We start from the raw sequence: 18,377 nt of genomic DNA, 5'->3' as shown, positions 1-18,377 counted from the left end.
ATCATGGTGTATGATTCATTTAATGTTTTGTTGAATTCAGTTTGCCAATGTTTCGTTGAGAATTTTTACTTCTATGTTCATCAGGGATATTGGCCTATAATTTTTCTTTTCTTTTCTACAACTCTGGGCTTCATTTGTTTTCTTTTTCTAATTCCTTTAGGTATGAAGGTAAATAGTTTCTTGTTTCTTGAGATAGGTTATACTGCTATGAACGCCCATCTTAGAACTGCTTTGGCTGTATCCTGTTGATTTTAGTGTGTCATATTTCTGTTTTCATTTGTTTCTAGGTATCTTTAAATTTTTTCCTTCGATTTATTCTATGATCCCATAGTTATTCAACAACATGTTGTTTTATCTCCATGTATTTGTAGTTATTTCAGTTTTCTTCTTGTACTGAATTCTACTTTCATACCACTGTGGTCAGAAAAGATGCTTAATATTATTTCAGTCTTCTTGAATTTATTGAGACTTGTTTTTGGCCTACCATGGGATTTATTGTGGAGGATGTTCCATGTGCATTTAAGAAGAATATAAATTCTGCTGCTTTTGGATGGAATGTTCTAAATATATCTATTAAGTCCATCTGGTCTAATGTGTTAAGGCCAATGTTTCCCTATTGATTTTCTGTCTGGATGATTTAGCCATTGATGTAAGTGGGGTGTTAAAGTCTTCTACTATTATTTTATTGCTGTCAATTTCTTCAAGTCTATTAATATTGGCTTTACTTTAGTGGTATGTTGGATGCATATATATTTATAAATGTTATATCTTCTGACTGGATTGACTCCTTTATCATTACGTAGTGCTCCTTTTTGTCTTTCATTACATTCTTTGTTTAAAGTATATTGTGTCTGATATGAGTATACATACAGCAGATTTCTTTTTATTTCCATTTGCATGAAATGTCTTTTTCCCACCCTTCACTTTCAGTCTGTGTGTGTCTTCTGACGTGAGTCTCTTGTATGCAGTATATAGATGTGACTTGTTTTTCTTTTTTCTTAATCCATGCAGACACTCCACATTGATTGGAGAATTTAGTATGTTTACAATTAAATTAATTATTGATAAGTGTGTACTTATTGCCATTTTGTTAATTGTTTCTGGCTGTTTTTATAGTTCCTCTCTGTTTCTTTCTTCTCTTTTTCTCTTTCCTTATATTTTGATGAATTTCTTTAGTGTTGTGTTTACATTCCTTTCTCATTTTTGTATGTATGTATTTACTTTCAGGTTTTGCTTTGTGGTTACCATGAGGTGCACACATGTCATCTTATGTCTATGACAGTCTATTTTAAGTTGATAGCAACTTAAATTTGAACACATTCTAAAACTACATTTTTACTCCTCTTTCCCTACTTTATTATATTTTTTAAATTTTTTTTCACGTTTGTTTTTGAGAAGAGAGAGATAGAGCAGGAGCAGGGGGAGGAGAGAGAAAGAGGGAGACACAGAATCTGAAACAGGCTACAGGCTCTGAGCTGTCAGCACAGAACCCAGTGTGGGGCTCGAACTCATGGACCGCGAGATCATGACCTGAGCTGAAGTCAGATGCTTAACTGACTGAGCCGCCCAGGCACCCCATCCCTACTTTATATTTTTGATATCACATTTTACGTGTTTTTATTTTACATATCTCTTAACTAATTATTATGGTTTTAGTTCATTTTACTACTTTATAAGTGATCAATCCACTACCTTTGCTTTATATTTACCTGTTCCAGTGAGGGTTTTTTGTTTTTTTGTTTTTTTTGTATGTTTTCTTGTTATTAGTTAGTGCCATATCTTTTCAGCTAAATGAAATCCCTTTAACATTTCTTGTAATGCCAGTTTAGGAGAGATGTACTTCTTTAGCTTTTGCTTATGTGGCATACTTATCTCCTTCAATTCTGAATGATACTATTGCTGGGTATTTCTTGGTTGGAATTTTTTTTTTCTTTCAACATTTTGACTATGTCAGGCCACTTCCTTCTGGTCTGCAAAGTTTCTGCTGAGAAATCTATTGAGAGCTTTATGGGGTTTCCCCCGTACATAACAATTTGTTTTTCTCTTGCTTCTTTAAGTTCTTTATTTGAATGTTTGACATTTAAATTATAATGTGTCGTGATGTGGATCTCTGTTTGTCTTATTTGGAACTCTCTGGGCTTCCTGGAGCTGGATATCTGTTTCCTTCCTTAGGTTAGGGAGTTTTTCAGCCATTATTTCTTCAAGTAATTTTTCTGTCCCATTTTCTCTCTCTTCTTTTGGGACCTCCTATAATGTGTATGTTATTCTACTTGATGTTGGTCTCTTAAGTGGTCTTCATTTTTTAAAATTCTTTTTTTCTTTTGTTGCTCTGTTGGGATGAGTTTTATTGCTTTGTCTTCCAGCTTGCTGATGTGTTCTGTTTCATCCAGTTTGCTCTTGAACCCCTCAAGTGTATTTTTCAGTTCAGTTATTGTGTTTTTCACCTCTGTGACTTCTGTTTAGTATTTTCTTATAATTTCTCTCTCTTAGTTCAAGTTCTCACCTTATTCATTCATTCTTCTGAGTTTGGTGAGCATCTTTATGACCATTACTTTGAATTCTTTATCAGGCAGATTACTTATCTCTGTATCATTAAGGTCTTTTCATGAGGTTTAGTGTTGTTTTTTCATTTGGAACATATTTCTTTGTTTTCTCATTTTGCTTGACTCTGTGTTTGTTTAGGCAAAACAGCTATTTCTCTCAGTCTTGAAGGAGTGGCCTTGTGTAAGTGATGAATGTTCTTGTTCACCCTTTCCCTAGCTCTTGGTTGTTTCTCAAAACTTTGTGGTTGTCTAAACTGCCTGATTTATTCTTTGTATGTCCCAGCTGTTGAGGGTGTGTTAAAACCTGTCAGTGTTCCAAGGGAAGGAATTTCATTTAGCACCTAGTTTAAGGCTGATTGGAAGCCAGACCCTCAGGCAGCAGCTGTAAAAGTATGCAAATATATGCAGTCCTGAGGGGCTGCGATTGGAAACCTAGTTGGCCTTCAGACAAGGTGATCTAGAAGTGTCTCCCAGATGAGAGTTGCAAAAACTGGGGCTCCAGACAAGCTCCTTTCTGGGAGGTCTCGTCAAGCTATAGCAAGACCAAGAGGGTGTGCAGGGATTGTGTATCCCTGCTTGTGTTCCCTGGGAGTGCCTCCTTAGCCTCTAGATGTGTAGGAAACCTGAAGCCTGTACTTTAGGCTGAAGCTCCAGGCTAAGGAGATAGGCCTTTTTCGCAGGAAGATTGTGTATTTTAGTCTGCTATCTGTGCAGTACCTTGGGGGGTGGTGGCCTACCAAGAACTTGTCTTTCTAATCATTACATTCCAGTGGCACTCAGGAACAGCAGCCTCTTGGCCACCAGGGTCAGGTGATCAAAGGTGTCCCCTGTGTAGATGCTTCCCATGCACACTGAAATTATGCCAGTTTTCTATATCAACAATTATAATTGGGTCTGTTAAATCAATATATGAGAAATGCAGAGAAGCCTTATAATAAGCCTCTTCATGTGTAGATTCCATGGGTATCTTACAATAAACCTCTGGGATGCCTTATAATATGAAGCAACTAAAATCTAGTTTCAGAACATGAGGGAAAAGATGGGATGTTGGGTATTGGAAACCCCACAAAATATCCAAATCTTAGTTTATGGCTGAAACTCTTAATCTATCATACTTGTTGACAAATTATAAAATGTACTGGCTCAAATTTCATTAAAAAAGTTTTTTCCTCTTCCCATTTTCTGAGGGTGGCATGATTGAAAGTGAGTGAAATATCAGAGGAGACTAAAAATCTCCAAACCAGGTCTTGAACTCAGAGTAGTATTAACCAGGGAGTGTTGCTGTCCTCTGAAGCCAGTGCTTCCTGGTGTAGGCTCCTGGAACATCCTGGATAGCCTGACATTCCCCTCACTCTCTTTGAATTCTGAAGATGTTGCCAGAGAGAAGAGGAGCTAGGGAGAGAAAGGAGAAGGATGTGGGATAAAGTATAAAATATACTTTTGGAAGAAAGCAAGTAGCAATTCCCTTGACAGCGTTTTTACTCAGCTTTAACTTTTAGTAAGCTTTTTAAGCAGCTTGATGGTGCATGAGTTTCTACCATTATAGCTGCATTCATTTGGCTTAAGATTTCGATAAGACTCTTAAAGTGGAAATACCTCTGGGACTCATATGCCTAATGAGCAAGGAGTAGCAAACCAATGACATTGACCATAGGAAGTGGTGAGACTCTGACAAATTGGAGAATACATGCCTGTCCATGGGGACAGCCTCTGTTTGGCTCGGCCAACTGCTCATAGGCAGGAGTATGGGATCTTATGATATTTTCAAAAGCTAGTAATCAGTATTTTTATGAGAAATTTCATGATTTTTAAATTGTTAGCAACTAATTCCACATTGAACACACACACACACACACACACACACACACACATGCACACACACACAGAAGGCCAAACAAAACACATTTGTGGGCTGGATGCTGGCCATGGGTCACCAGTTAGCAATTTTTGTTTTGGACTTTACTGTTCACTGGGCCTCCCACTGTGAAATAATTTATCGCATCCTTTGCTGGTACAGAACAGAGGGAAGGAGAGAAGAAATGTAGGACCATTCACACAGAGCTGTGAGTGAACAGAGAGGAGATGAGGGGTGAGGGGAAAGAAAACAGCAGTGAAGGCTTCATTATTCTGAGAGGACTGACCATGGGTCACCAAGCCCCATAGTAGATATGCTGCTTTTCCAACAGCTGAATATAAAAGAACAAGTCAAATCCTACTATTTCTGGATGCTGTTAATTCCAAACCTTTTAAGTCATTCTTTACATATGGAACTTATAAAATAGTGTAAAAATCATTTTCATGGGTAATGTGCAGTATACCTGACAGATAAGTAAGCTCATAATACGTAGTCACATAATACAAATGAAAACTACAGACAGGCAATTCTTTCCTAGTCATTGATTAAACAGATCTCTAAAGACTTCCTTATGATTGTTTGTTATATGTAAGAAATAATATTATATTACATTACATTATATTTTTTAACACATAATTTTAGCTTGTTTAGATGGACTTTTAGCCAAGCTCTGAACATGCGATTTCATGGTGTTGCACTGAACCTGCTCACCAACCTGAGGTGGACAGCAAATGGGATCATCCCTCCACCCACCATGGGTTGGTATATGTTTCCATTTCTCTATGGGCTTATTGAAATATCTCCTTCCTACTTCCTCCAAAGGACAGCCTTTTCTGCCTCAGGCAGAAATAGAAATATAGACCACAATGATGGAGACTTACCAGATGTGCACAAGAAGCTGCCATCCAGTGCTGGAGAGGACCGAGCCTTGCTGCTGGGCTTTGCAATGATGGGCTTCTCAGTCCTCATGTTCTTCTTGCTTGGAATTACCATCCTAAAGCCTTTCATGCTCAGGTAAGAAACATAGAAAGGAGACCCAGAATTTTCAATTCGGATCAGATCCAAGCATAGTGGTAGAGAAGAGGAAGCTGGCTTTGGCCTCTTCAGCCCTCCTGACCACTGTCTAAGGGATGATAGAATCACCTGTTTCGTTATCAGTGCTGGGAGGCAGTTGGGTGTAGAGAAAGGTGTGGTAACAAAGTGGAAGATACTCCTTTACCACTCCCCCTTGTCAATCTGAAAAGTACTTCCAACAGCTGATCCATAAATTAGATATGCATGGAAGGAATAAATTCTTCCTTTAACAAGCAGATATCATAGGGAAGGGTTAATTTAAGTCTTCTATGTGAACACAATAAAAGTTATTTAACTCTGAGTTTTTTGAGTTTGACAATATCTACCTAGCACATAGTAGTTGCTCAATAAGTGTTTCTTCCCTTTTGTTTTATTCATTAAATACAGCAAATAACAGTTACCATTTATTAAATATATACTATATGCCAAAATATACTATATTTTATCCTATTTAAATCTATAGCAAACCTATCATGGTAGCATTATTTTATCATTTTCATTTTCATTTTATTTTTTTATTTTTATTTTTTAATGTTTATTTTTGAGAGGGAGAGAGAGACCACGAGCAGGGAAGGGGCAGAGAGGTGGGGAGACAGAGAACCCCAAGCAGGCTCTATACTGTCAGCACAGAGCCTGACGTGGGGCTTGATCTCAGGAACTGTGAGATTATGACCTGAGCTGAGACCAAGAGTCTGATGTTTAACAACTGAGCCACCCAGGCGCCCCTTAATTTTCATTTTATAAATGAGAAAGCTGAGGCTCAGTCCAAGTAACTTGCCCAAGGTCACCTAGCCAGTAAAGAACTTGCCTGTCATTTTGATATAAGAATCCTGGTCTCCTAATACTTAAATGAAGTTTGTAGCAATGGGGGTGGGGGATGGGAGGTTTCATTAGGGCAGGGGAGGAGCTGTTTAATTTTGGAGGATGCCTTTTACAACATGGGGTACTTTGAGGGAGGGCAGTATTGGGTAGGGGGACAGCAAGGGGCACTTTCCCTTTTGTTAGCCAAAGAGTGATAGAAGGCCCAGGGAGAATAGGGAGAGGGAGGCCTAGGAGTTAAGAAAAAGGATCACAGAATAGGAAGTAGGTGTCCTGCTTTTGTTATTTATCAGATTCATCTCCTGCCATTCCTAAGTTACTATTAGGGCAATAGTGTGGAGGTCACCATCACTACAGAACACAGCGCCACTATTAGAAGCATTCAGGAGAATTTTCCCTCTGGTATTATCACCATGTTCTGCTTCTCATCATCCAGCTTACTTTTATTTAGTAGACACCAGGAAACTTATATGTGGTTATACTTCCTTCATTGCTTTGGCTGCTAGGAAGCTCAGAGTGAAATTTGTGGCCTAGTTCTCATAACTGTAGGGGATCTTATGGTTTTCAGTTTACATGCTTCACCTTACTCTTGACTTCTAGCTTTCTACCTTCCTTTTTCTATTACTCCATTATATGTAGAGAGATATCTATCGCCTGTCTCTATTTACCTACCTACCTACCTTCCTACCTACCTGATCATCCATCCTTCCTTCTATCCATCCATCCATCCATCCATCCACCCATCCAATCATCAATCTAGCTGCATCACACATACCTACGTAAGCTGAATAAAGTGTGTGTGTGTGAGTGCGTGCGCACGCATGTGTGTGCATGTGCATGAGTGCTTGTGTGCAGGTCCAGGTCAGATTATTTTCTAAAATGTGACAATTTGGGAGATGTTTTGAGGATACCTTCTGCAACCTGACACCAAACTGTTGCTCGTATTTAAATTTTACTTTGCTAAGCATTTCTGGAAATTGTTTGCTTAAAGTAATAGAGTGCTTAAGAGTGGTGAGTTCTCATCTGTCTCTTGACTTGTGATTTTGTGCCACCTCAGAGTGTGGTTTTGCTCCATGGAAGATGGCCTGCTCCCACGCCCTTCGACCATCATCTCTCAATCAAATTATGGATTTTGTCTATCTGTAGACAAATAGACACACAGTGCTGTTGAAAGAACATGCTCATGTTTCCAGCTCTAAATACATGCCGGGTTCCAGGTGCCTGGGTGTCTCCGTTGGTTAAGCATCTGACTCTTGATTTCAACTCAGGTCATGATGGTGCGGTTTATGAGATCGAGCCCCACATTGAGCTGTGTACTGACAGTGCAGAGCCTGCTTGGGAGTCTCTCTTTCTCCCTCTCTCTCTGCCCTTCCCTTTCTCTCTCTTTCAAAAAATAAGTAAGTAGACTTTAAATATGTCCCTGGCTCTCACTGAGAGAACTGGCCTGACCCTTGTGCACAGGAAGAAATATACTGCTCTCCATAATGGAGCTTTCTGAAATCTTCAAGGAAGGTTCCAACCACACTCAGTTCAGCATTTGATTAGGATTCAGAGAGCCTAAGTTCTGACACAGACAAATAGGCAACTCTAAAGAATTATTTTAAGATGCCTAGTCTAAATAAGTACAGAATTTAATTTTGTGGAAAAGCAGCTGGTGTTAAACCTGTGAAAGAACCTTATTTTTCATATTTGTATTTTCACTTGCCCAACATTTATAAAATTTATAAAATATATATATATTTATTTAAAAAATCCAATGATTTTTTAATGCCGTGGGCCTTGAGATTATTTTAAACTGCACTGTGTCTCAAGTTTATTATATTAATACAGAAAAATGTTTACTTATGGCCAAAGATCTTAACTGGAGAGCAGTATGAATCCAGCTAAATGAGGCTTTTCAAACATTCTAGACTTTAGAATTTGCTAATCTGACTTCTTGTGTTTAAGTCACCAGGAAATAAGGTCAGGGACCCACCTGGGTGTGAGTGTGAGGGCCCCGAGGAATGGACCTGTACATTGTCAAGCATTTCTTCTTACCCTCCTTTACTTTATCTAGGACTTGTTCTCTAACAATTTCATACATATTTGTCTTTTCAACACCACCACAAAATTTTCGTGGGCAGGAATTTTGTCTACCACTTCTCATGGCACCTAGAACATTCTGTGCATGTAGTATGTGTGCAAATACACAAGGAATGTATTCCAAATCAAACTTTCATTCAGTACAACATGTATTGAGCCTCTGCTATATGGGAGGCATGGTGCTTCTTGCTTTAAGGAACATGAAGATGAATAGGATATAGCCCCTCACCTCAAGGAACCTACTGACAGTGAAAACATAGTAAGTTTTCTGAGACATTCCTTCTATGATTTGTATTTGCCTCTTTGGAAGTAGAATGAGTACATGGAATTGTACCTTGTTACTAGAATTCTATATTGACTAAGGGTCACATTGACTGTGGTTGGAACCTTCCAAAGGCACATTTTCATCAGGACGGGCCAATGGGTGCATCTTGAGATGATAAGGAATGGAAGAGGATAAGATTTCTGAGTATGTGGTTACAGTAATATTTGTCAAAGCATGGTTTGCCAAATACCTGCATCTTAAATACTGCTGAATATACAGATTTCCTGGATTTCAACTCAGATCAACTAAATCCAAATCTCTGGGTGTGAAGCCTTAGAATCCACAAATACTTCACTCTTAAACTCGCTCAGGTGATTCTGAAGTTTGAAAACCATTGCTCTAAGGGTTGGTGTAGTAAGAAATATGCCAAGGGGGTCATAACTGAGATGAAACTTAGCAATATGCTGTTGTTTCTCTCCTATCTCAATGTTCCCTAATCATTATGTACCTTCTGTAATGGTTCCACATTCCCTGGAAATAGACACGTCTTGGGTTATCACATTACAACTATAAAAGTAAATTTTCTAGAGGGTGAAGATCATTTATCTTTTGCAATTGAAGCATTCAGAGAGAAGAGTCGAACTGTACTACCATCCACACTCATATCACGGACGACTGGATGGACTGCGCTTTCCCCTGTGGTGTAGGCTGCCGAGGCCGGGGCGAGTACCCATGTCTTCAGGTGTTTGTGAACGTCACCCATTCAGGTCAGAAAGCTCTCCTACATTATAATGAAGAGGCTGTCCAGATAAATTCCAAGGTAATGTCAAGTTCATGTAATTAAAGAGTTCTAATTACAGCTGCCCTTCCATGCCAGACTGTCCCCTGCAGAGTGCAGTACCCAGGACCGTCTCTGGCAGTAAACCCGTTTCCTTCCAGTGAACACCCCTACAGTGGTCAGATCGGGATAAATGAAGCTAAAGGCATTCTTGGAGGAAAAATGGGGGTTATAGAATGGAAAGGAATCATGCCAATTTCACACACTGGTGTCTGGAATTTACAGGCTGAGCCAGTAGACAGAGTCATTTGTAGGCAGTTTTACTTGTGGAAGCCCAACTCCCCATTGTATCAAAAATGTTAAAATGTACTCAACCCATCTTACATCAAGTAAGCAATTTTTCTTATCAAAATAAATGTAAAAATTATTATAATTTTGATTTTAATACATTTCTTGATTGGTTCATATGATGTATAGTGTACATTCTCACCTAACTATGAAAGTTAGGTTGCATCAGATTAGTTGACATACTATGTTTTGTTGTCTTTACTTACTTAGGCACTTAATCAATCTGATGATCTTGGTTTTCTATTTTGGATGCAATAGTTTTTAAGGCCTCAAACATTTTTGTAGACCCTAAGCACAGTGCCCCGAGTGCCTAGTGGATATGCTAAAAAACCTCAGGCATTTTTGAAAAAAAAATCACCAGCTGACATATCCCTTCTTCACTGGTTCTGCCACCCAGGAACCAAAGCCCATGTAGGACCCCTCTCTGTGGGCCTAGGGCAAAGGCTTCAACATGCTATCCTTTAGGGAAAGATTTTACTGTAGTAAATCAAGACAAAGATGATAGAGGCATTAATAGGTGTTGAGAACACATAGTGAGCTCAGCAGATATTTGTTGAATGGACAAAGACCAAGGGGGCCTGCATGGTCCTTATGAAGCTGGTCACTGCCTCTTCTGAAATATTTGTATTCTAAGAATCCCTTTCCACATTTCTGCATAGTGCCTGGAAATGGCCATATCACTCTGTGCCCTCCTGCCCACACTTCCCCATGAGCTTTACAACAGCTTCCATTAGCCTCTGAGATTGCCACTCTCCATGAATAGCTTCAGTCTGAAGCTCTTTCAGAATGAAAACTGTTGTTTAAATGCTTGGTTTGGGGGACAGTGCCCTCATCTTTCTTCTTCTTCCATATTCCTAGTGCTTTTACACACCCAAGTGCCACCGAGATAGGAATGATTTGCTCAACAGTGTGCTGGACATAAAGGAATTCTTTGATCACAAAAATGGGACTCCCTTTTCATGCTTCTACAGTCCAGACAGCCAATCTGAAGATGTCATTCTCATAAAAAAGTACGACCAGATGGTTATCTTTCACTGTTTATTTTGGCCTTCACTGACTCTGCTAGGGGGTGCCCTGATTGTTGGCATGGTGAGATTAACACAGTACCTGTCCCTGCTGTGTGAAAAATACAGCGCTACACTCAGAGATGAGGTAGGTGGCAAAGTACCTTATATGGAACAGCATCGATTCAAACTGTGGAGTGTGGGGAGGGACAAAGAAAGGGGCAGAAAGATCTTAAGATAGTGGCCAGATTAAAGTCCTGGCCTTCAGATACCTGCAATTTTTTCACCTGTGGACCTAATGACGCCTGCTCGCACACTAACCACGTAGAGGCAATTCAAACTAAGTACATTTCTTTTGGGAAACATTTTAAAAAAGCCTCACTATGTATTCCATTTATTCTATGAATACATACAAACTCACCATCTTTTTTCTACCCCACATTTCTTTCCACATGAGCCAAGGAAGTGCTTTTTGTCTCCACATGGCGAAATGAGCTCACAGTAGCTGTGCTTTATCTAATTTCAGCTCTAGCTGAACTTGTCCGCGTGGAAGTAAATGATGGAGGGTATCTAACCTATTGTCTATGCAACACAGTTTACATCAAAACATTTCCCAAAAAAGTGCTTAGTGAAGAACAGGTCATTCACTGTTAGGAAGATAATAATCTGGTAATTTCAAAAAAATGTGGGCCGACCATTTTGCTTCACCATTCATGATAAAGGAAAGCTGCTCCTAGCAAATGGCACTGAGTTTAGAGTTCTCTGTACTTAACCTTGCCATGTACCATGTAATTTTTCTTTCAGCAACATTCTCCTAGTTAATTATGCTTTCCATAAGCTCATTTTCTTCTTTGTGCACATTCTGGTGGGGGTGGGAGAGATGGCCAGAAACGTGAAGTAGGGAGAAGCTGTATTGGATGGAATTTAACATTCATCTCAGATAATCTGAGATGTTGTAGAAAATTGTAGAAAAGTCCCACGTGGACAGTCAGCAAACATCTGTACTTTAATGACTCAACCCTGGTTATTAACTAATGAATGTCACAAGGCTCTCCCAACAAGTGCTTTCCAGAGTAAGCTGAATTGGGAACTGAAAACATGTATTTGTTCTGAAAACCAATGTGCCTCAAAGTATCTCTTCAATTTTACTAAAAAAGTTTTACATCATGGTCCACAGAAAGAATGAGACTTTGAAGCAACTTTTATATGCAGATGTAATTAAAACAGAAATTTTGATTCCAAGTAAATATTATGCCTTTTAGCAGTTAATTTCAAATCACAAATTACTGAAGAGACTGAATGATTAAATAGAGCAATATTGACTTGACAAGGAATGAACAATTTTGGTACTTTCTCCTCCTCCTAGTGTGGAATAGTAGAAAACACATGTGTTTCAGAGGATTTATTTGAATTCATAGGTCATAACTACAGCTTTTCAGATACGTATCCCCTGGAAGTTCAGCTGAACTGAAATGAAGGTTCAAGCCTCTCTCTTCTCATTTATAAAATGGGGATAATCTCTTCCTTCATGGGGTTAAGGAAGAGACAAGGTAGAGTATATAAAACACCTTAGTTTCTTGCACCTAGTAAAAGTGCTCAAAAAATGTTAGATAAATTTTTTTGCTAAGTTTCAATATTCAGTCAGCCTCTTTTGGGTATGTATCCAAAGGAAATGGAATCAGTATCTCCAAGAGACATCTGTATTCCCCTGTTCATTGGAGCATTATTGACAATGGGCAAGATATGGAAACAACCAGTGTCCATTCACAGATGAATAAATTGTGATCTTACACACACACCCACACACACACACTGTACACACATATGTGAGGTGTGTATACATATACACAATGGAATATCATTCAGTCTTAAAAAAGGAGATCCTGCCATTTGCAATGGCACAGATAAACCCAGAGGGGATTATGCCAGTAAAATAAGCCAGACATAGAAAGGAAAAAACTATATTTCACTTATATGTGGAATCTAAAAATGTCAAATACACAGACACAGAGAGTAAGATAGTGATTACTGGGGGTGTGGTCAGATAGGGGAAATGGGGAGATGTTAATTAAAATGTACAAACTCTGTTTTAAGATGAGGTCTAGAGATCTCACGTACAGCACGATTATGGCAAGAATACTATATTGAATACTAGAAATTTGCTAAGAAAGTAGATTTCAGGTATTCTCATCACATAGACACACATCACACAATGTGAGATGATACATTGATTAGCTTGACTATAATCATTTGCTGTACATGAATATCAAATCATATTGTACACCTTAAATATATACAATTCTCATTAAAAAATAAAATAAATTCAGTCAGCCTTGGTACCTTTCACTGGACAGCCGGTTATAGGGGCTAGCGTAGGGAGCTGTAGGAGAGCATTCCTTCCCCTTGTCTTGGCGAAATATAATATGCATTTAAGATTCAGAACGTGCTGCTTAAAAGGTTGCGGTAAATTATTTTGTATACCAAAGACTTTCCTGAAATAAAATAGATGTAGGCACACATATTTTAAGTCATTCTACAAATTGAGATTCTATAGATTTCTAAAGGGCAGATCTCTATTCCATTTCTTAGTAAGTTTTGACACCCATCTAACAACGTGCAGTTCTTGGGATTTTTCTCCTAACAAATTCAAAACCATTCGTTTAAAGCCTAAAAAGTGTGTGAAAGTGTGAAACCTAGTGTTGCAATTACCAGTTTTCCACTCATACAGTGTGGCTACTTGGTTCATCTCGTAACCTCATCTCAGGAAAGAGGAACATTATGCTTGGAGAACAAAGTCCATTTAGAATAATGTTAATTCAAAGTCACGCAAACCATTTGGCAAAGAGACAAATGTGAGCAATCATTTGCTGTTAATTGCTTAGAAGTACAGAGTATCAACACTCACATGTATGTACTGGTCCAAGTACAGACTCCCCTTTTGCAAGGTTTACGATAACTGAAAGTAAAATCAGTTTGCTTCTAGCCCAACCTCACTTCTAGGTTCTGGTCTTCAACTGACTTGAAAAAAAGTCTGTCTGCATGTACAAACACATTCATATGTATATGTGTATGTTTCTGCTTGAAACACAAACATACAATTCTTTTTGCTTAAAGGAAATGAATATTCAAACAGATATTTCTCTAATATTCATTACTGGGGCAGAAAAATTGCTTTTAAGGCATAATAGTTTCAGGTTTTCAATCAACTATTCTTAGTTGTTACTGATCAGAACTCAAGTTCAGCTAAATTTTGATTATTAGCAACACCGGTTTGCTTGTAAGTATTCCAAAAAAAATGGCAAAGTATAATTATCACCGTTTTTTGTTTAAAATATGTAGTACACTAAGGACTGCTTAGACACCAGTCATTTTTTTTTTTTTTTTTTTTTTTTTTTTTTAATAAACAGCGTGATGTTACAGACTGCAAAGTTAAAAGAAAAGCAGACATTGACAGTTTCTGATGAGCACAAACAGTAAGTGCAGTCACAGGCCAAACATCTTGCTAGGAACAGCAAGACTGGGAAGAGGTCTTAAATTTAGTGACACTGTATTATTCTATATTCTCAGTACAATAACACATGCATCTTGCTGTGTCAAACCTTTTTGGGCCATCAGTAAAAGAATATGTGAAAACATTTTTCTCCTAATGAATGCAGTATACCACAGGACTTCAATTCATTGAATGACAAAATAGAAATAGATTTGCTACAATTAAAAGGGGCCAAAAGAGGGTGGTAGGGGCTGTTTTTTGAAGCTTCCAAAGTCAACATTTGATGTGCTTGTAGACTTCTTTTGGTAATGCCACATTCCCCAAAATAGTAAAGCGTTATGTTCCAAAAGGATATATTCTTTTAGATTGTATTCAACCCAAGGAAGTCTGAGGACTGAATCACATCAAAACTATCAATTGTATTTGACTTAGGTTCCGTAGCCAAAAGCGTTTCTAGAAACCACATGAAGTCCAAGCTCTCCAACCACTCTTCAGAACATATATTAAATGTGATAGGGGCTTTTTTTTTTTTTAAATGAAATTGATAGATCATGACTACATTTGTAAATTCATACTTGAATTAATAAGTTTAGTCTTATTAAAGATATTTTGAGAAAATATAAAACAATGAAATTTTTCTTCCTCCTTGCTTAACCTAGAAGGAGTAACAAAAATAAGAATCACCTAAAAATATACATGGCTCTTAGCATAACCACAAAATTATTGTAGTGACAGATTAAATAAGGTTTCAGATAAGATTTAAGACTTAACTGGCTTACAAAATGCATTAAGAAAACCTTTCCATACTTACCAACATGAAGAACGGAGTCTACTGTTGGTAGTGAAAATCAGTTACCTAAACTACACTAAACGTACAATGGACTGATCCCCTCCCCCCGCCCACCAACCGCCCCCAACCCCCTACTAAAACTCATATGTCATTGTGTAAAAAGTGAGAAAATTTCCTTATGGCTCATAACTGTCACTTTATGCTAACTAGCACGGCTGTAATATTAACATGTCTAAAACTAAGGAAAAGGAACGACGCTTCACTGATAAAAAGAAAGTGTAAAACCTTAATCAAGTGAAATACTTGGATGAAATAAGTTTATTTAAAAACTAACATCCCAACTCGGGAAACTCCTAATGAATTCTAAACACTTCTGAGCTTTAGAACCTGATGCTTACACCTTTTATGAACGATACTTCTTGACTAGGACTAGCGAGCAGTGTGTAGGCAAATAGAAATGTGTGCAGATATACACACACCAATTTCACTAATAATAAAGAAAAGGAAGACAGCTAATTTCGAATGCCCAATTCAAGAACCTAGTACCACAAACCTTCTGGCGCTGTAGCCTTTTCCATGGCTGGAGCAATGATTAAATTTTAACCAAATTTTTTTCTTAATGTCTCCAATGCCATTAAAAACAAGGCATGCCAACTCTGACTTTTTATAAATCTAAACTACAGTGCTCTGGAAATTTCTGTAACATCAGAGCCTGGTATTGAATTGTGACTCATTTACTTTTTTTCTTATTAACCTTCTGAGGTAGAGTTACCAATCCAATTTTATCAGGACCATAGTTATCTTGAGCTAAACCCCATAATCTTTTCAGAAAATGAAAATAACTTTGTAAAGAAAGGAAGAAAGGCTTTCCAGGCCATGGCACGTAAGATACATTTATAATTTTAATGTAACAATTAAAAAATAAAAATGGTTTGTGTTTATATTTTAAAAAACAGCCCAGCTGTATTTCTCTGTCACCAATAATTGTTATCTGAGGATCCTGTCCATGCTGAGTTTTATACTTCAGCCCTCACAATGCCGTCCTTGAGGAAGAGTTATTTCCCTCCTGGTGTGCACAGTATACTCACAGCTTTCTGCCTTGTCTTTCGAAGGCCCCGTCTAAGGCTTCCCTTAGAAGCGCCTCATCTGAGCAGGATGGGCACGAAGAATGTAATTCATTCAAACAGACTCCCCCTCTTCTTCTGCCCCCTCCTTCCACATTCCCCTCTTCTCAAAAACATCTGAAGTATGAAAGTTGTTTTTAGATAGGAGAAGCACCACAATCCATTAACACCGCATAGGGTCTTTAAACTCAATATTTTAGTGATGTCTTGGATATCAAAATTGATTTTTAAGGTGGATTCCAAGTATGTGGGTCCAGCCCAGGTCTGCAGTTTGTGTAGACATAGAAACAAAAGTCAAAACATTCAGAAAAGGTTAACCTGCTGACTTTAAAATAATGCTGGAAATCAATTTTTTTTTTTTTTTCAAAGAGTTGGCAAGCATGGGCTATTGGGTCAGAATAGGAATTAAATGGATTTATAAAATCGTTAACAAACAAATCCAAGTTTATGTGTTGTGAAATTTCCATGGTTCTTTTAAAACAGATAGGCTGCTCATAATTTTTTTATGATGCTAGATCGCTCAATTTTTGATGGAAAAAGAATACAGATGGACTGTGTTTTACCTATGTGAAAATCACCAATCCATTTAAAATAAAATCCAAGAGGGTATATACATTCTAATCAAGTCATTGATTATTTTCCTGATTAATAAGAACTACACTTTACACAAAATACTTTATCAGCAGCTGTTTTCATCAAAAACCAATAGTCATAGTTTCACAGTTGAAAAAATTACACATTAAAATATTTTACAATTCATTGTATATTCACCAGGTTCCCATTTCCTAAAGGGCTTATAATATAAAGCAGATTAGAAGGGAAAACCTCAAAGTTGATTACTTTGACACTGAGTTTTACAGAGGACACTAAGAACCACAAAAAGCTTAGGTTCTATCAGAAAATAGTGACCAAATTCCATTCTTCTTTAAAAAAATCCAATTAGAAACATCTTTTTTAAAAACCAAATTCTACAATATGATTAACAGATTTCAAATTAACAGCAGTCTAAAAATCTTCAAAATAAATGATTCTGTATAGCTGAGAATATGATAAAAAGTTAAAACATGATTTTCAGATTATATCTTACTAGAACGTGTTTAAAATTAGGTTTTATTTTCTTTAGGTTCTTTAAACCTGCTTGGTTTTTTTTTTTCCTCCGAAAGTCATTGAAGGAAGTTATTTCTCAAGTGACCAAATGAGACTGTCGAGTCAACAGTGGGTTATACCACATTCAGTGACAAGAATGGTTGGCCACAGGAACTGACCAATCCATTGGGGGGGGGGGGTGACCAGACACTGCACTACCTGGAAACGGCTTACCGTTGACTTGACATCTTAGTCACCCCATGTAGCATTCAATTCAATTTTTGGTTCTTTGCCTTCTGAGCACTACCTGGCCTTTTTTTCTTATTTTTAATGTTGTTTGCTTAAACTCCGCTTGGATTTGTTTAAAACTTACTTTGCTTTTAGCGAAATCACTTAACCTATAGAATCTTAATTCTTAGTAAAATTTGTCTACGCTTCTTCAAACAGAATTAACTTGGTTGTAATAACTATTGAAAATAAATGTAAATGATGAAATAAGCTGTGTGGCTTGTGTTTTAATGGTGGAGAGGTCCCAGGGGAAGGGAACTATCTGGGCTCATGTGAGAAATGCACAAATTATATACATTTTATATAATTTTGTGCAAGGAAGCTCAAAGCTTTTTTGGCACTCAGGTAAAACGTGGTTCTCAGTTAAATCTCCAGTTTCTACCATCAGAGTTTCAGATTTGTACCATTTCACTGAGTTTTCCTGTAATTAATCCCTGACATAGAAAAGACTGGGATGTTAGCATGTGTTAACTGAATTTATCTAAAAGGCACAAAATGTTAAACAAATTTTAATAAGTTATGAAACCTTTATCTGCAAAAGAATCTATTTGGCTTCCTGCTTAAAATGGGAGTTTAAATTCTTCTTAACTATTCCAAGACAGTTTACAGAAGTAAGTTCCCCTAATTTTCAAATTTATTTTTCTTGTTGGCAATATTATGTACATGCTTTAGTGAAGTACCTAAATCTCCAATAATTAGGCCCTTTAAGGGTTCTAAAACAGCCAAATATTAAGAGTATTTGTATTAGAGTCCCTTGTTCGCTATTCAAGACTTCTATTATAGGTAACTGATTTCAAAAGTGAATATCGTTTAAGTGATGCTGTTTTACTA

At 37.5% G+C, this 18,377-nt stretch overlaps 1 protein-coding gene across 1 annotated transcript; it reads left to right on the top strand.

Annotated features, from left to right (window-relative positions):
* Nucleotides 1-5,164: 5,164 nt before the first annotated feature.
* KCNMB3 (potassium calcium-activated channel subfamily M regulatory beta subunit 3) lies at nt 5,165-14,294 on the top strand. Its single transcript, XM_030330627.1, is given in 4 exon segments — nt 5,165-5,412; nt 9,260-9,458; nt 14,176-14,199; nt 14,201-14,294. Coding segments are annotated over 4 exon segments (516 nt in total). The 3' UTR covers nt 14,246-14,294.
* The last annotated feature ends 4,083 nt before the right edge of the window (nt 14,295-18,377 follow it).

The sequence above is a fragment of the Lynx canadensis genome, chromosome C2 (genome assembly GCF_007474595.2).
Source record: "Lynx canadensis isolate LIC74 chromosome C2, mLynCan4.pri.v2, whole genome shotgun sequence".
NCBI classification, from domain to species: domain Eukaryota; kingdom Metazoa; phylum Chordata; class Mammalia; order Carnivora; family Felidae; genus Lynx; species Lynx canadensis.
Note: the sequence above shows the minus strand (reverse complement) of the source record. Positions and strands in the feature narration are given on the sequence as shown.